At 49.4% G+C, this 18,575-nt stretch overlaps 2 protein-coding genes across 10 annotated transcripts in view; one reads left to right on the top strand and one right to left on the bottom strand.

The window, feature by feature from the left end:
• Nucleotides 1-4,092, bottom strand: part of CARS2 (cysteinyl-tRNA synthetase 2, mitochondrial) — a 38,176-nt gene extending 34,084 nt beyond the window's left edge. For 4 of the 6 annotated variants that reach the window (XR_010995929.1, XM_068180154.1, XM_068180153.1 and 1 more), the window contains exons 1-3: nucleotides 1,647-1,726; nucleotides 1,452-1,616; nucleotides 824-874 (exon numbers count right to left, since the gene is read on the bottom strand). Coding sequence is in view for 4 of the 6 variants with exons in the window: in XM_068180154.1 (XP_068036255.1) it covers nucleotides 824-874; nucleotides 1,452-1,616; nucleotides 1,647-1,687 (257 nt within the window). In the remaining 2 variants the exon portion in view is untranslated. Of the gene's footprint in view, nucleotides 1-823; nucleotides 877-1,451; nucleotides 1,617-1,646; nucleotides 1,727-2,946; nucleotides 3,029-4,008 lie in introns of those variants that run through there. The other 2 variants (XM_068180157.1, XM_068180156.1) reach the window with 2 other exon arrangements.
• A 6,846-nt stretch (nucleotides 4,093-10,938) lies between these two features.
• On the top strand, nucleotides 10,939-17,651 carry ING1 (inhibitor of growth family member 1). 4 transcript variants are annotated; one of them, XM_068180158.1, is made up of 3 exons: nucleotides 10,939-11,078; nucleotides 11,293-12,001; nucleotides 15,991-17,651. In XM_068180158.1, the coding sequence occupies exons 2-3, from the start codon at nucleotides 11,860-11,862 to the stop codon at nucleotides 16,692-16,694; spliced, it is 846 nt and encodes a 281-aa protein (XP_068036259.1). In that variant the 5' UTR covers nucleotides 10,939-11,078; nucleotides 11,293-11,859; the 3' UTR covers nucleotides 16,695-17,651. The 4 variants fall into 4 exon arrangements, with proteins under 4 accessions (XP_068036259.1, XP_068036261.1, XP_068036262.1 ...); XM_068180160.1 differs by lacking the exons at nucleotides 10,939-11,078; nucleotides 11,293-12,001 and adding an exon at nucleotides 14,414-14,473; XM_068180161.1 differs by lacking the exons at nucleotides 10,939-11,078; nucleotides 11,293-12,001 and adding an exon at nucleotides 14,725-14,744.
• Nucleotides 17,652-18,575: the final 924 nt, after the last annotated feature.

An 18,575-nucleotide genomic window follows, 5' to 3' on the forward strand; every position in this document is an offset into this window, starting at 1 on the left:
AGAGCAGCTTGAGCTGCTGCAGCCCCCCTCAGTTTCACAGGAATAGCACACACCCTGCAAATCTACTCATCAGGTGTGCTGTTTTGAAACAAGTGCCAGCAACCTCTTCTGGTGTATTTAAAGTACTTTTTCAAAGTTACTTATAATGAAGCCAGCTTATTGTTCTAACAATCCTAATGAACTACAGAGAACAACCTGAGATGTTCTGGATTGATTTTTTGTTTTTAAACACAGTAAGCCACTGCAGTGTCATTCTTTAAGCTACCTGGACTTTCTGAGATTTAAGATGTGATGTGTTCATCTATGAACCTTGAAAGTACCTTTCTATTAGCCAACCCTGCATGGCTTTTCCTTGGTGCCAACACAGTGTCCCAACTAAACCTGAGGTGAAACTTTCTTTTCACAGAGCCGAGAGGCTCTGCTCCAGGATCACAACTCCTCCATATGAGAGGTCACATTATGCTGATATGATTTGTAACAACTCACCCTACCCAAACTGCACATATTCCTAATGCTTCTTCCCACAACACAGACACGCACTGTCTTTGCCTCCGCCAGGCAGCAGAACCAACAGCCTCTTTACAGACCACCCCAGCCCAAGAGCAAAAAATACATAACAAACAGACTTTTGCCCTTTGCACAGCACAGGAGGTGAAGGGCTGGGCCTTGTGTCACCAGTCACAGCTCTGTCACCAGGACACACACTGCAGCCTGGGGATGTCCAGCTCCGTGTATCCGCCTGGATCCCCCAGCACCACTAGCGTGGGGGTGTCCAGCACTGTGTATCTGCCTGGAGGGCCCCACGCTGCAATCCGCAACTCACCAGGCGTGCCCGAGGTGTGCGTGGTCATACACCGTCGGCCCACAGCTGTACCTGCAGAGAGGGGAGGCAAACAGAATCACAGAATTGTTAGGGTTGGAAGATTATCCAGTCCAAAACCCTGTCAAACCAGGGTCACCTACAGCAGGTGACACGGGAATGTGTGCAGGTAGGTTCTGAATTTCTGCAGAGAGGGAGTCTCCATGAGCCACCCGGACAGCCTGTCCCAGTGCTCTGCCACCCTCAACATAAATAAGTTCTTTCCCATGTTGAGGTGACACTACTTGTGTTTTAGTTTATGGCCACTCCTGCCACTAGGCAATGCCAAAAGGAACCTAGCACCATCCTCTTGACAGCCATCTTCGAGATATTTGTATGTATTGATGAGATCCCCTCTCAATCTTCTCTCCTCTAGACCAAACAGGCCCAGTCCCAACAGACTCTCCTCCCAAGAGAGAGGCTCCGGTCCCCTAGTCACCTTTGTGACCCTTATCTAGACCTCTTCCAGCAGCTCCATATCTTTCGTGTACTGGAGCCCAGAACTGAACACAGGAGCTGTTTCCGACACAATCCGCTCCTGTCACCCCCGCCACCCCCACGCCCGCCCGCCCGCCGCGCCGCAAGGCGCTACCAGGTCGCCACTCCTTCCGTGGCCAGCACGAGCGGCTCCTTGCTCTGGCTCCGGCTGTTGTAAGCCACGATCCCGCTGTCGCGCCCCGCCGGAGGCGCCCACTGCCGCCGCCGCGCCGCGCCCGAGCACCGCCGTGCCCCCGCCTGCCCCCGGCCGGCACTGGGACTGGGACCGGGACCGAGACGGAGACCGAACCCGAGCCCGCACCGCCGGGCCGCCGCCGCCCCGCGCAGCATGGTCGGCACGTTACCCGGCCGCGGGCGGGGAGCCGGCACAACCCGCCGCGACAGCCAGGCCGCCTGTGCGGGAGCCGCAGGAGAGTGGGACCGCCGCGGCCGGGTGCAGGAAGGGGCGGGGCCTGCGGGCCGGTGCCACCGCCTCCCGCCGGGCCGCGGTACGGCGCGGCGCAAAGGAGTGGAGAGCGGCGCGTAGCGGTGTGGCGCGGCGCGGAGCAGTGGGGAGCGGCGCGGAGCAGTGGGGAGCGGCGCGGAGCAGTGGGGAGCGGCGCGGCGCGATACGGCGCGGCGCGGCGCGGCGCGATACCCCGCGGCGCGGCGCGGCGCGTAGCGGCGCGATACCCCGCGGCGCGTAGAATGATACCCCGCGGCGCGTAGCGGCGCGATACCCCGCGGCGCGTAGAATGATACCCCGCGGCGCGGCGCGTAGAATGATACCCCGCGGCGCGTAGAATGATACCCCGCGGCGCGTAGCGGCGCGATACCCCGCGGCGCGTAGAATGATACCCCGCGGCGCGTAGCGGCGCGATACCCCGCGGCGCGTAGCGGCGCGATACCCCGCGGCGCGTAGAATGATACCCCGCGGCGCGGCGCGTAGAATGATACCCCGCGGCGCGTAGCGGCGCGATACCCCGCGGCGCGTAGAATGATACCCCGCGGCGCGTAGCGGCGCGATACCCCGCGGCGCGTAGCGGCGCGATACCCCGCGGCGCGTAGAATGATACCCCGCGGCGCGGCGCGTAGCGGCGCGATACCCCGCGGCGCGTAGCGCGATACCCCGCGGCGCGGCGCGGCGCGTAGCGGCGCGATACGGCGCGGCGCGTAGCGGCGCGATACCCCGCGGCGCGGCGCGTAGCGGAGCGATACCCCGCGGCGCGTAGCGGCGCGATACGGCGCGGCGCGGCGCGGCGCGTAGCGGAGCGATACCCCGCGGCGCGGAGCGGAGCGATACCCCGCGGAGCGTAGCGGCGCGATACCCCGCGGCGCGGCGCGGTGCGATACCCCGCGGCGCGTAGCGGCGCGATACGGCGCGGCGCGGCGCGTAGCGGAGCGATACGGCGCGTAGCGGCGCGATACCCCGCGGCGCGATACGGCGCGTAGCGGTGCGGGGCTTGGGCCGGCCGGGTCCCGCTGGCACGGCGCGTACCTAGCCTTGTGCTTCGGTATAACCCCAGCGCGGCTTCTTCTTAGCGAGGTTTCTAAGGGAGATGTTTGTAGGAAATGTGTGACTGATTCAGCATAATGGTCTCCACTGCGTCAAGTCAATTCGGTCACTTTAGGGAGTGAATCTATTTTTGCATTGCCTTTCAGGTCAGAGAACGGCTGGCAGCCTGTTAGCTCCTGAAAATAAGACGTTCCCAAACTGGACTTAATAAATCAGAATCTCAGAAAACACTTAATGCACCCCCCTTGACTCCCACATAAAAGTGTTACCTGACCTACACATTTTCAAAAATGACAGCAAGTGCTGCCGAGTACTTGGTGAGCTACCCTGGCTTTTAGCCCAGCTGACTGTCAAGGTCTGCTTCCTCATTGGAGATTTTTTTCTTTCTTTCAGAGAATATCGAGGAAATGGAGCTTAACTGGCTGCAGTATTTTGAACCACTTGGGAGTGTAATGGAACAGACATAATGGTACCGAAAGTATTTTTGAACAAGTACCGTGTTTCCAAAAGTGACTATGAGCAGGTACCAAGGAAACAAGTGAGAATTCCACAAGCTTATAATCACAAAGATAGATGATCAGAGGGATGGAACACATATCCTATGAAGAGAGGCTGAGACAGTTGTGGTTGTTCAACCTGGAGAAGGCTCCAGGGAGACCTTACATCACTTTCCAGTACCTAAAGAGGACTTAAAAAAAAAGGAGAGAACGACTTTTTACATGTACAGATAGTGATAGGACAAGGGGGGAACAGTTTTGAACTCAGATTTAGATAGATGTTAGGAAGAAATTCTTTACTCATAGGACAGGGAGGTTTTGGAACAGGTTGCTCAGAGAAGCTGTGGATGCCCGATCCCTGGAGGCATTCAAGGCCAGGTTGGATGGGGCTCTGAGCAACGTGGTCTAAGTGAAAGGTGTCTCTGCTCATGACAGAGGGGTTGAAACTGGATCATCCTTAAGGTCCCTTCCAACCCAAGCCTTTTTATGATTCTGTGAATATTTTCCCAGATATTTTTCCAGCTTCCAACCAGACAGCATCCTCAGCTGAATATCTTGTGATTTTTTTTTTTTTTTTTTTTTGCCTCACGCCCCCAAGTTTTTGTGCCCATCCGCATAGATTGCTGTACCATTAATTTCCCCATTCTCTGTGAACCCACATCAATCCCAGGCTTTGCCAAGGAGTACTGCAGGTCTAGTGCCATCTTTAGGAAGCACCCTCTTGGCATGTGTTGAACTCAAGGCCTGTGAGCTCTAGCTGTGGCCACCCTTGCTCTTGTACAAGGAGAGCGAGTGAACTGCCAGTGCCAGCACGTTGTCTGTCCTGCTCCTGACTGTCTTCCACACAATCCTCTAAACAGGCTGTTCAGGACAGAGCCTTTTCAGGTCTCTCAGACCACTGTGTTACCTGCTATGGCACCTTGCTGGCCTTTGGGAGGAAGGTAATACTGAACGCTCACAGCTTTTCTGGACTGGGTGTTGCAGGTTGCCTGTGGTGAGCTGCCTCACAGAAGTGTTTGTATTGTTTCCTCTTCTATCTGCCAGGGATGACTTTAATAGATTTTTCTCATAAGTAATAAGATAATTTAAAATTATTGCTTTTACATAATACTTGATGTCTGTCTACACCTTACTTAATTTTAGATCATATCATATATAAAGCCCTACCAGTGGCAAATGTTTCCTTTTACTTTTAATAGGTACTTTCCATAGAATTTGTCATTAAACAATCTGAACTTTTTGATCAAATAAGAAACCTATTTTATGGGCTTGTTAATTTAAGACTACCTAGGATGAAATTCAGGATTCACAATAACCTTTGTAAATGTTTGCTTTGTATGTTTCTCAGGAAGCTTCACAAGCCAATTATTTCAGCTTCCATAATGAGCTGGTTTTGATGTCTTGCTGTTCAACGCACATCTAGTTAAGGGTTGTCATTAACTCTCTTGTCTTCTTTGTTCTGTACGGTTCCAAGCACTTTTACAGAGTTCAAATCAATACTAAGTAACAATGGATGTTTTTAGGCTTAATTCAATGTTTAGCTATCATGGATGAAACTGCCAACAGATCAGAAGAATGCAAGAGCCTTTTCTTTCCCATTGGTTTCAGAAGGTTTAGTGTCTGTGCTAGCCAGACTGGCTTTTAGCATTTTGTCCCAAAATCTTTATGTCCTGCTGTAAAATGTTATTTTCTGATGGTGGGAAAAGCCACAATTATTAAATGCCTGAAATAAATAGCTTACATCATTCTTGCTTGAGACTTAATGCAATAGAATACATTCAGTGGAATGGTGGAAAGTGTTCCTCAAACACAGAAGTACAAAAAGAACCTAATTTCAAATAAAAGCAAAACTAATCCTGGTGGATAAAAACCAAATTATTCATGTTAAAAATACCAGCATTCTCAGAATCAATTGGTCTGTGGCTGTAAGCATACCTCCACTTTATGCCACCTATGTACCCTTACTCCTGCTGTGGGACATGTGCAAGGACACAACAGTCATCTACCAGTAAGGTAGAATAGCAGCAAAAGATTTTATGCCATCAGGAGACCTTTGCTTCCACCTGGAGTAGAAGATGCCTTTGGAGGATGTGAGTGGTTGGAGCCAAGGTACACATGATCAGTGCCAGGCCTGGGCCTGCTGTACTCCTGTGACTTCAGTACTTGCTGAATAGCCAGGAGGAAATGTGATCTGCAGAGCAGTACAGCTCTTAGTCACAATCCCACTGTGGCATGTCTGTCTGAGCTTCAGGTGAACTGTTGTTTCAAGAGGACACACATGGATTTAATATTGTCAGGTCATGTTCTCATGTTTTTCTTAGGAGTCATCAAGGCTAAAACTTCCTTTAAATCAAAAACTGAAACTCAGAGGTAAAGGGGTGACTCCTGAACACCTTAGAAGAGATCTCTATGTTTTCTGTTCCTTTATCTGTGTGTGTAAGAAGGCAATATATACGTTTCCCCTCCATCCCTGATCAAGAAAGAAGTCTGTTAGAAGCACAGCTGTGTGTGCTGTCCACCAGCAGAGCTGGCAACATTTCTGTGGTGAGCAGGGAGGATCCTTGGGGATTTTGGCTCACCTGGCTTCTGTATTTTCCAGTTTCCAGTCCCAGGAATACCCATAACATTTGGCCCCAGAGGTAAGATCCCAGAGCATGTTTTGTATTATACATGAATAAAGCTAAAAAACAATTTTCCATTTCCATGTAGCATTAGGAGACACATGCTTTGTAATTTTTTAGTTTTCCCTCATTGCTAAAGGTTCTGTCTTTTTCCATCTAAAAAATTCAACCACACCAATTTATAATTGTTGACAGAGGAAAAAGGTTGCATTTGCTGTGTTAAGCAAGAGCATGTTTCCAGTATCTGTGGCCCTTCTCATCAAGTTCTAGTTCAGAAACCTGCAAGGAAGCTGAACCTGAGAAAATATGGGGGCAAAGGTTATAAAGACAAATTACAAACCAGAAGCAAAGATGAGTTAAATTCACTGCAGTGGACTGAATTTCTGTTGGTGCTCTGTAGTAATCTGTAATTACAGACACATTTTGACTTAACTTTTATAGTCTTTTTATTTTTACAAAATCTAGGTGCTTATTGGTTTGTTTCAGAATCTTGTTTGATTTTTAAAAGGAGACTGAAAATTGCCTCAATCTTACTACAAATGCTTGGCTCAGAAATATTGTAAATGTTGAGTGGCAATTCCACCAAATATTTGCAAGGTGAAGAGTATGTTTTATAAAAGAGAAATCATCTTGAGAAACCTATTTGAAAAGAGTCATTCTGGGGACAGGGAGTAACACTGCAAGAGAAAATTTGTTGGTGGAGAGCATATATAACCAATTAAACTTTCTTGCTCTTACCAGAAGTCTATTAGCTTTTAGCACAACCTACTACTGTTCAGAAAACCTACCCACCAACTGCTCTGACATACACTGCCTGTTTTTCATCAGAAGTGTTTAGGTCCTGCACCACAGGTGACAGAAACAAGTCTGAGGGTTGGAATTCAGTCAGGGTTCAGATTGGTGTCTTTGTCAGTGGTTTCCAACTGCTGAGGTGTATCTCTCTTGAATTCACTAAAGGAATGTGAAGCCCATGGAATATGTTGCCCTTGATCTGTGTTCATTCCACTGACACTCTGGGACAAGTCAGATGTATTTGCCTCGGACTTCTATTGCAATGCACATTTTACTTGTTCCACTCAAAATTTTTTGGTGACCTTTAATGTCAGTGTAATACTGTTTAAGCTCACTATGCTTTGGGAGTGCACCAGTGCAGCAGGTGCAAGAAAAAGAAGGCAGTAGCCAGGAAACAGGTGTGAGAAGAGGCAGTGAGTGCAACTGCCTTGGGGCAAGCAGAAGAGGAGATGTGAAATACCTGATTAAAAAAAGGGAGAAGTTTAGAATGGCAGGCCAATGTTAGGTAAGCATTTGGAAAGTTCATGAAGTTCTTGAGCCTTTATTGGGAAGCAGTGAATTGACAAACACAACTAGATTTGTTTTCCAGATTTTAGAATCTATTCATCCAACATTATTTGGTGACATGAACATGTATTTCTGGCCTAAATATCTGTAAACAGTATATACTATCCAGGGTACAGACAATGCATATTGCATGAGAGGGTGAGCCATGACTCTGCCGGTCTTTGTACTTGCAAACCTCAGCTCTGCTCATCTTGCATGTTAATTGTTTGTACTTTTGTTTCAAAACTTAAACCACAAGCAAAACGAACAGACTTGTAAAATTCTATTACCATCATCCACCTAAGCATGAATTTAGCTTTGTGAAGAATAAACAAGCAAGGAAAAACCCTCCAAGCATATGTAACTATAGAAGAGGGATTAAGCTATTAAATGGTGCGGAAACAGCAATTCATTAGGAGGAATAAACCCATCTGATTCGTCTGTACTATAAAGTATAATGACAAATTATCAGAAGACACTATCTTTTCTAATTACCAGAGACACAGCTGTAATGATTACAAAGTATTTCATATAGCAATATTCAGCTAAGGCAGAGAAGGAGAAAGCAGGCAGCCAGAATTCCTCGTATCAGCTACACAGTATGTACATTTGTGGAACGTTTGGAGGTTTGGGATTTTATGTTCCTTATATCAGGTATTCTGAACTTTGTGCTTTTTAGCTGGGATAATCATAATGAGTGGAACAACTATAATTACTAAAACATTTCTATTATATGAAGTATATTTTGTACATACACACATAGTATATATATGACACAGTTGTTGTGCAAGTTGTTGATCTGGTTGTAAGTTCCCGTGATTCCAATTGCTGTGAGTTTAGATCTGTAGTAAGGCAACAGCTTCAAGAAACTTCTGAAAATCTCAGATATTTGGGGTTCTGTATTGGAAAGATTTCTTATAAACAGAGCAAAGGGACTTGGGAGCCAAAGGAGAAGAGATACATACTTTTATCCTCTAATCAAATACAGGAAATAGGAAGAAAATGAAGGCCAAGAGTCTCTTCCTTCTTTGATACATGACATTCACTTCTGCTTGTGAATTTTTCTCCAGGGTAAGAAACGGGCCCCTAATATGAAAAAAACATTTGAAACTCTATTAAAAATCTCCCATCTCTCACCTATTGTAGGTCAGATGCAAGAGGCCAAAATAAGAAGAAAGCAGAAGAGAAGGAGAAAAAGCAGAGATGGGCAGTGGGTATCAGCTCCATACCTTCTAAAACTTTCCACTCTAGAGTTGTACTCATACACCTGATTTTATCCTTCCCTCCCCCCCCCGCAGCTTCCTAAAACAATGGCTGACCTGCTGCTGAGCTTAGAGGGGGTGCAGAGAGTTTATATTTCTGGGTACAGGTATGTATTTCATTACAGCACTATACAAAGCACTGAGCATCATTTTAAGAGCTGTAAAAGAGGATCTTCAAAGAGGATACCAAATGCATTCTCAGGGGAGCTCAGTCGCTTCCTGTCCCAAGGACTTGTGCAAAGTCCCATGATGGTTTTCTCTGTCACTCTTCAAATAACATATGAGAAGCTAACAGAGGAGGATCTAGAAGACAGCACTTTTAAGAGCCAGATGATGCCAAGTTCTCTAAACTCAGCACATCTGAACTATCAATACTTTTCTTGAAAGATAGTATTGCTGCAACTTAGCAGGCTAATATTACACTTCAGCGTTTTCCTTACTACTTTTTTTTTTTTTTCATACTAAGAGGGGGGACAAAAGTTCCTGTTTAGTAAATTAGCAGGCACTTTTACAAAATAATTTCTTGTTCATATGTGTAATTACTTGTGTGTGTCTAGAATAATGATTACATTTTTTGCAAGAATGACTCTTTTTAGGACTCATCTGTATTCTTTTCAGATGTCTTGCCTCTACTGAGTCATAATTATTGGCTTGGATTCTTACACTACCCAGGGGACTGTTAACTACCTTTAATTGCTGACAGTGGCTCACCTTCTTGAAGGCAAGAAGGCTTTAACTACCACATAGGTGCCAACAATCTAGAATTGGAATAGGAATACCTATTCCCAGGCCAGTGCAGCCATTAGAGAACTCCCTTTCTATGCCACAGTAAACCAAAGCACACAGGTCCAGAAACGCTGGCTTGGAGCACTGCCTAGATGCCATGGTGCTTCTAAGTTAAAAACCTGAGATCTTGTGTATGTGAGGTTTACTTCAGCAACTCATTTTTTTACAGCAACTCCTGGAAACAGAAAATGAGAGGAAAAAAATAACGGGAGCACTTACAGGAGGCATCTTCAGAAAATAAGGAAGTGCCCTCTGACATCTGCCCAAACCAGCGGGTCGGTATCAGTTCAAAAAGTTTGGTCTGTGGTGTTGTCTCCACTCCTCAGAAAGTTATGGGTGCATGTCTCCCACTGGAGGGTGGGAGGGAGGATACTGGAAGTATTGCTGAACAGCTGCCTGCTCTTCCCTGAAAACCCCAATTCCGGGCGTTCACACACCAAGCTGATGGCAGCAGCAAAACCATTTAACAGGGGCTGAGACGCTGAGGTGCCCAGCCAGGCCACCGCTCCTGCAGCGAGCACAACGTCAGGGCCTCACCGAGCAGCGACTGCACCAGCGAGTCTGGGCGCTCAGAAGTGATGACTCAGTCTCCCCTAAATTAGGGGATTGCCAGTGACGTCTGCTAAAAAAAACATGAGGCAGAAAGCGCACGTTGTTTTGCTTCAGCAGAGCTGGGGTAGAGCTTTCCAGCCCCGCCTTCCCCGCTCCTCGCTCCCCGATCCTGGCAGAGCCGGGTGCCTGCAGGCTCCGGGACACAAAGGCAACGTTGACCGACAGCGGGGTTCCTCCGCACGACTGCCCGGTCACTGTGGCGGGGAGAACGCGGGCAGCACAGGGCTCTACCCGGGCGCCCCTTCTGCTCCTCCTCGCCGGTAGTGAGCCCTTTCCGCCGGCAACCATGCGGGGCGGGGGCGTTCCGCTGCCGGCCTCCTCTACAACGCAGCCCCCGGCGGCGTTTCCCGGTGACTCTTCCCTCGCCACTGCGCGGGATAAGGGAGCCGCAGCAACCTCACTCGGCCGGCCACCCTCCGTCCTTCCCTTTCCCCCCCTCCCGCCTTCCGCCTTGGGCATGCGCAACCGCCCGGGGACCGCTGGGAAACGTAGTCACGCTGCGTCCCTAACGGCTCCATTTTCTCCCCGTCGCCAGAGGAATCGCGCGTGCGCACACCCGCCCCCTCCCCTCGGGCGTTACCGCCCCCTCTGCCGCGGCGCGCGGTATCCCGGGCAGCGGTGCCGCAGCGGGGATTGGCCGAGGGAGCCGCGGGGCGGGACGCGAGGGGCGCGTTGATTGGCTGGGGCGGCTGTCAGGCGCCGCGCGGTGATGGATGCGGTGCCCGCTGAGGAGGGAGGGACGGAACGCTCCCCGTTTCCCCTCGGCGTCCGGCGCCGCGCCGGGCACAGCCCTGCCTGCAGCGCGGGGTGGCGTCGCATGGTTCTCAGTGTTCCCCTCTCCTGAGAAAGGCTTCGGAGCCGCTCCATCCCGGGGCCAGTTGGCAGGAGGCGTGACTCCTCCAAAGTCCCGGTACCCTACCGCAAAAGCATTCACTTGCCCCCGCGATCCCCCCAGCCTCCCCGCGGGCCGCTCGCCTCGCAGCCTCCGCACAACTTCACCGGAGCCTCCGCCTTCACCGGGGCTTCCTTCATCCCACGCCCACGCCGGCCCTGCGCCGCCCGCCCCCTGGCTCGGCCCGCATCCCCGTCGCCTTCCCTCCCTCCCCAAACGTGAGTAAGGGAGGCGGGACGATGGATATGCGGAGGTTCCGGGCGGGGGAAGGGATTGAGTGTGTGCGGTGAGTGTGTGTGTGAGAGAGAGAGAGAGAGTGTGTGTGTGTGTGTGTACACAGCGCTGGGAGAGAGCGCATGCGCCCTGGCTGGCGGGGCCGAATGTTTCCCAAGTGTTTGAAACTGGTATTTGGGTTTTCCACGTTGGATCTAGCGCGGCGTATGGGAGAGAGGAGGCTGCGTTGATATCGCCGGGGAGCGGCGGCGGCGGCGGTGAGGAGGAGAGCGGGGAAGGGGGGAGCGGAGGAGAAGCGGAGCAGAGCGGCGCTGGCGCAGGCAGAGGGGCTGCCGCTGCCTCTGACAGACACTTTGCAGAGCACATTTTGTTTCCAGATTGTTTCGGAGGAGCTGGTTTAAGCCCCCCTCCTTTCTCCTCCTCCTCCTCCCACCCTCCCCTCCACACACACACACACACACACACACACACACACAAATCCCTCTGATTGTTCTTACCACCTCCTTCGTGAATTACCCACAACGACAGCCATTCAATCAGCTGCTGCTGGCTGTAGGGGACTAGCGGAGGGTGTGTGTGTGTCTCTCTCTCCCTCTTTTTCACACAAGAGGAGTCAGATGTAGCTTCCCTCGGTTTTTTTTTGGGGGGAGCTACCGAGAGAGGTGGGCAGGGAGTGAGACCTTCATCGGGGTTACCGTCTTTGAAGGGAGCAGCACTTGCTCTCACACAGAGAGGTGTGGGGAAGGATTTTTGTTTCTTTGCCGGATGAAAATGTTGAGTCCTGCAAACGGAGACCAGCTTCACCTAGTGAACTATGTGGAGGATTATCTGGACTCCATCGAGTCTATGCCCTTCGATCTGCAGCGAAATGTCTCCTTGATGAGGGAAATTGACGCCAAATATCAAGGTAAGTGTTTTCTATATATGTGTGTGTCCGTGTGTGTGGTTTGGGGCTCTGGGGGGAAGGGTGTCTTCCCCTTTCTTTTCTTTAGAGCTGAGCCTCGGCTCCGTTTGCCCCTCTGCACCCCACAGGGATGGTAGCTTCATTTTGGGGAGGTAAAAGGAGGAAGAAAGCCGGGAGGAAAGATCCGAGGAGAGAGAGGGACTGATCTGCAGCGTTAGCTCTTGTCATGGGGCGGAACAAAAGGTCTCCGGCTTTTCTTACTAAGCAAGGACTCTGCTTTTCTGTGTAAATTGCTGGCCAAGAAGGCGGGGGCAGGGAAGTGGGGTGTGCAGTGCACAAAGGGGGGCCGTCCCTGGCCGTGGGGCTGAGGTGGAAGGGTTTGGGGGTACGGAAGAGAGTGCTGGGTGGATAGAGGGAGAAGAGATTACAGCACAACATTTAGGAATGTACAGTATTCATTATGGCTGTAGTAGGGGAGAGAGGCAGCTAGTGAAGGAGGGAGGGAGGAGAGGGGGGTTAGGCGAGAGTGGGGGGCAGGGTGTGCTTTCTTCGCTCCCTCCTCGGTGGGTTTCGTTTCACCCGGTGAAACAGCCCCGCTCCGTTGGGCGGGGGGGCCGAGGGGGCAGGACCGGCGTGTGCGGTGTGAGTGGGGGGGGTCGACACACACGGTCGCGTTTACGGCTGGGCTTAAGCGCCCCCCTCCCTCCCAGCGCCCGGGGCACGCCGTCCCCGTCCCCACGGGCGGAGGGAAGGAAGGGGAGGCCGGTTTGCGGGACTCGGGGCAGCTTTGTCACTTGGTCGATAGCGTCCGCTCGGGAAGGGAGGGGAAGGGGGGGGCGTTTTATTCTGTACCGCAGGTAGCGGTGACAGCCGGGGTGCCGGGAGGGGGGACCCCCTCTCCCTGCCCGCGCCTCCGTGCATGTGGCCTTAGGGGCGGTGGGCTGCGAGCCCTGCCTGCCGTTGCCTCAGCCGCTCCTCGGGCAGCTCACCATGGGAGCCCGTCAGCTCCCGGGGGAAGGGTCCAGAGGAAACTTCTTCCAGGAGCCCGCGGGAGCTTGTCGGGGGTGGGAAGGGAAGAAAAAGGACAGGGCGGGCATCGCGCCCCATGAAACCACGTCCAGCGGGCACCTCCGCGCTGTGCTAGGAAGGGGCGTCCGTGCTCTTTTTATAGACAGACCTCGTTAGCATATCGCGGTTCGCCACGCCCGTCGGGGGCGCTGATAGGGCGGAGGCGTCCCCACGGGCCGGCCGTGCCCCGCCTCCCCGCGCGGATTGGCTCCGGGGCCAGGCCGACCCGTCTCGCGCCCCCGCCCCGTCGTGACGTTTCGAGAAGCAACTTTTCCGTGGGGTTAATTTGAATATCTCGGCCTGCCCCGGCAGGCGCGCTCTGATTGGCCGGATTCGCAGCAGGGGGCGGGGCAACCTTGGCCGTCCGGAGAGTGACTGACGTGTCCCGCGGTGGTGGGGGGGGCGCCGCTGCTCCGGCCGCACCTCGCTCGTGACTGGCCGGAGGGGGCGGGTGCGAGCGCCCTCCCGCCAGCCGTGATTGGCCGCTGCTCCGTGTCAATCACTCGTTTGTTACCCCGGCAGGGTCCGCTCGGCCCCGCTCGGGACGGCGGGGGGGGGGGGGGCCGCCCCGCCCCCTCGCGGCCCCGGGACCGCCGCGGGTTCCGCGGGGACGTCCCGGTTTCCTGCCCGAGAACAATGGCGGCTCCGTCACCTCCGGGGCGGCCCCGGGCACCGCAGAGGGGCGGGGAGGAGGCCGGGCCCTCGCCCGTGTCCCGCTCGGCGTCGTTCCGCGGCGTCTCAGCCGCCGTGAGGCTGCGGAGCTGCGCTGAGAGTAAAGCTCTGGCGGCATGGCTTCCCTCCGGTGGAGTGGCGTTTGCGATGCCAGGAGCGTGCGGTCGCTGATGGCTCAGAGCGCAGCTTTCCGCTCCCGCCGTCGCAGCACGGCGCGGGAGCGCGGTTTCCTGGAATTGCCGTGAAGTGAGGCTGCCGAGGCGGGCAGCTCCGGCCGGCCCCGAGCCGCAGCACGGCCCCGATGGTTCTCAGCACCGAGCGAGCGGCGCGCTCCCGGCGCCGGTGCTGAGCAGCCGGGGCTTTGCGGCAGCTCCCGCTCCGTGTCTCACATACCAAGCACGCCCGTGCCCGGCCGCGCTCTGCAGGGTCCCAGCCTGCCGCCAGGGCTCCTCCCGCACAGCAGCGCCGGGCCGGGAGCTGCTGCCGGCGGGAATGGCAGCGTGCGGTGCTAGAACCGAAGTTTTCCCAACGCCGAACTTCAGTCGGTAATTGCTTGGTGGTGTTGAGACAGATTCAGATGGGTTAAACTGATCACATCAGTCAAGTGCCAAAGCTTAACGCATAAAACTTCTGCAATTCAGCCACTGAAGATCAGTAACTCTGCTTTTTCAGCCTTCCTGAATGAATCTGCTAGAATCTGCTGTATATTTGAAGGATCTTTTGGTGGCATCTTGGGTTTGGATTTCTTTTTGGTAGTTTTTTATTGTTTTGTTTTGGGCTTTTTTTTTTTTTTAGGTTAAAAAAAACCCCACCGGTTCCTTAAAATGGTTAATAAAATACAGAATACTGATTTGGTCAGATAGGTTATATTGCAGAACAGCTGACAGGTCGTGCTTAACCAATGTGTGAAGCACAAACTGCAGCTCTAAAATCTGAAGTAAAAACTGCAGCTCTAAAATCTGAAGTAAAGCTTGCATAATATTTCCATGTCTTCACTGGAAATCATGTATGTTTAAAAACTCTGCCGAGGAAAGCCAAAACCTAAACCACAGGGTGACTCTTGGTTTGCATATGTGTCATATTCTCCTATGAATAAATAAATAACAGATAATTTTTTTTAAGTTTTGGTAATGCCATTGGCATGTATGAGAGATCCTGGTTTCTGTTAGATTAATTGAGGTCAGATTTTATATATATATTTTTAATATATTTTGCTTCTCTAAGACAGACTGTTCTAAACTGTGAGAAAGGGAAATTCAGAGAAGAAAGGAGATGTAGGAAAAACATTCAGTGTGTTTTTGAGGACTTAATATGGAGTGCTGAGTGTTCCATATGCTGTAGTTGATTTGTGTATCATAATGAAACTCAAAAACATCTTCTTAAAAATAGGTTTCTAGAGCCATTCTTGAAATTTTAGATATTTTGTGCATTGTTGTTTTTTATAAACAGAACAATCCTTGAGGTGCAATTCAGGATGTAACATATTTTAAAGCAGAAGCTCTAGCTGCTCCCCATTGTTGCCTATCATCTTTAATGTTATCTTTCAACTTTACCTCCTGCTCTGCAGGAAATATTTAATGAAGATAATATTTTTGTGTTTTAAAGAATAGCTACATATATTTTACAGAAAGTATAGGTGGGAAATAATCTAAACATCCTGGATATTGTAATACTAATTCTGCAATCCAGGGATTTAAATGGCCTCATATTTGCAGCAGAAATAGCTCAACAGTATTGGATGAAATAGCCTGGGTCCAGACCATGTATTTGGTGCTTCTGTATCTCCTGTCAAATAACCCAGCAATGTGCTTCTACACTGGTTTGTGCTTTCTTTCTATCCAACTCTGTCATTCTCTGAAAATGTTAATGCTGTTATACAGAAAATGTCCATTCGTTTCGCCTCTAATTTTGCAGTTAACCTTGGAACTTTTGATGGTATGTGTGTTGGTTCAGTTAGTTCTTTTTAATTACTGAAAAGTTTAAAGGGAAGTATTATCAACATATGTAAAAATATATTTAGTGACTTTTTTCTTCTAAATCAGCATTTGTATTCCATTCCTGTGGGACCACCTAGAATAAAAGTAGTCCAGTGTAGTCATGAGCTGCTTGTCAGATACAAGCTTCAGGGCATCTATCTTTGATCGGTGCCGCATGTTACAAGAAGTTGTTGCTGTATGGAAGAAAAAATGGGGGGTTTTGTTTTGCCATTCTCCCTGTCAAAAATATTTATAGTTTTTATTTCTTCTTTGCAGAGATTCTGAAGGACCTGGATGATTACTATGAAAAATTTAAACGGGAGACAGATGCTGTGCAGAAGAGAAGAATGTTGCACTGCATACAGAGAGCCTTGATTCGAAGTCAGGAGCTGGGGGACGAGAAGATCCAAATCGTCAGTCAGATGGTGGAGCTCGTTGAGAACAGAACAAGGCAAGTGGACAGCCACGTGGAACTGTTTGAGACCTGTCAAGAGACTAATGACACCACTGGAAACAGCGGGAAAGCCAGCCAGGATAAGTCGAAGAATGAGGCAATCGCACAGGCTGAAAAGCCCAACAACAAGAGATCAAGGAGGCAACGGAATAATGAGAATCGAGAAAATGCCTCAAATAATCATGATCATGATGACATCACCTCAGGAACACCAAAGGAGAAGAAAGCAAAAACATCCAAGAAGAAGAAACGATCCAAGGCTAAAGCAGAGCGGGAAGCTTCTCCCCCTGACCTTCCCATTGACCCTAATGAGCCAACATACTGCTTGTGCAACCAAGTCTCCTATGGAGAAATGATAGGATGTGATAATGATGAGTGCCCCATTGAATGGTTTCACTTCTCTTGTGTGGGACTCAACCATAAACCAAAGGGCAAATGGTACTGCCCCAAATGTAGAGGAGAAAACGAGAAAACTATGGACAAGGCATTGGAGAAATCTAAAAAAGAAAGGGCATACAACAGGTAGTTTGTGGACTTTTCATAGTGAAGAATAAAACCCACCAAACCAGTGTATTTATTGTCAGTGTCACCTTTGTTGAGGTGAAAGATTGTAAAATGTATATTTTTAAAGGAGGTTTAAAACTGAACCATTCCTGTTACAGGGACGGCAATAAAAAATTTTGGGTTTCATTTGGTAAGGTGTAACAAACATGTGGTCTGTGGACCAATGTATTCCAAAAGTAAAATTAGAAGAATATTTGGATGTTTCTTAAAAGATAAATTAATAATTTTCTTTATTTCTTTTCTTCTTTTTTTTTTTAGTTTTTTTTTTTTTTTTTTTTTTTTTTTTTTTTTTTTTTTTTTAGTGCTGGTAGCACTCTACCCGTTAAAATTTTGACAAATATCTCCGAAATGTAATTTTGTTTTCTTTAATGAAAAATGTTATTTACCTTTTGAGCAAAATTGATAAATACTTTAGCCACATGGCTGTATATGAATAAAGCTGCAATACATTGCAAATGTAACTTTTGGTGATAAGCAAGAACAAACAAAAGGAGGGTAAAATTTGGTTCCTGCTACAAAGTGTCAGTATAACAGTTCAATAGCAAATGTTTAAATAGGCTTAGAGGATTATTTTTTAAAACAAAAGTTAATGGTTAAATTTTAAACAACAAATATTTTATATGCTGGCCAGGTACCACAAAGGCCGTTTTTAAATGATTGAATATGTTTTGTATTTAACCAGGAAGTGGTTTAGTAATGAGACATAACATAATTGAAGCTTTATACTGTCACAGATAGTGGTGTAGCAATCCTTAATTTGTTTAAGTTGTATAAATGTACATTTTAAGTGGAGTTGCACTTAATGTATTATACTTGGAAATGCAGCCAAATGCCATTGTGTAACCAATGTGCATTTCCTGCTGTATGTATGAAAATTGTACAGATGTGATATTGAGAAATAAATGAAATGACTTTGACAGTTTGCTTCTTTAGCAATCTTGTTTAATGATCATTCATATAGCTCAAAAAAACAAGAAATTCCTGTTTGACCTCAGCAGCTCCAGCAAGCTGCTGCTGGGAAGCCTGAAACTGTTGTAGTGGTAACCAAATTACAGTTCTGATGAAGAATCTTCATAGAACGTATGGCCAGCAAGGTCGTGGGAGAGCCAAAATAGCATTCAACTTTCCATCCAAATCTTCTCATTTTGTGCATGCAGTCACTCCCAGACTCAGACATTTATCTGAAAATCAGTAGTACAGAGCTGGTCTTGTTCAGTTTTTTTAATGCCTTTTTCACTGTGGATATAAATGACTCCATGTTTGTTATTGGGATCTTTTGCATTTTGGCATTTTCAAAGTATTACTGCAGCTGTTCCAGGGCAGGCCTTTTTATTCTTCATGGTCACCCCATACAAAAACATACTTGCTATGACCCAGCTCCTGTGCCAGGCATCCAGTGCTCTGTCCCTTGGGTGGATAGTGAAGCTTGGTCAGGCTGTTTCCTTCACCATCGTGGCTGGAGGGGCCGATATTCTGGGTGAGCAGATTTCATCTCCCTGTCACCCTGCGGGGCTTCATCCGGGTGAGAAGGGAACGGGACCAGCAGTAGCAAGGCCATGGAAGTGAAGGTTGTGAAATGCAGTGGATCAGGCAAAGACTCACATAAAAAGATGGGAGCCTGGGGTTGTTTTTTTTAAGAACATTCTGTGTATAATGGTGGTGTTTTGTTTCCTGAATAGTGAAACCCTGCCACTGAAATGACGCTTGTATTCCAGAAGATCTTTCTGTAGAAAGTAAGGTTCTGGATCTAGCCGGACATAAGATCGCTGAAGGGGTTCAGTGTTTTCTAAAAATGTACTGATGGGCCCCAAAATGCACTGCATCACTTTGCATAGATATTCCC

Source organism: Anomalospiza imberbis, chromosome 2 (genome assembly GCF_031753505.1).
Source record: "Anomalospiza imberbis isolate Cuckoo-Finch-1a 21T00152 chromosome 2, ASM3175350v1, whole genome shotgun sequence".
NCBI classification, from domain to species: domain Eukaryota; kingdom Metazoa; phylum Chordata; class Aves; order Passeriformes; family Viduidae; genus Anomalospiza; species Anomalospiza imberbis.

Coding starts and splice junctions, on each gene's coding strand:
- ING1 (XM_068180158.1), top strand. CDS start 11,860: ATGAAAATGTTGAGTCCTGCAAACGGAGACCAGCTTCACCTAGTGAAC. Junction 12,002..15,990: donor AATTGACGCCAAATATCAAG/GTAAGTGTTTTC, acceptor TCTTCTTTGCAG/AGATTCTGAAGGACCTGGAT.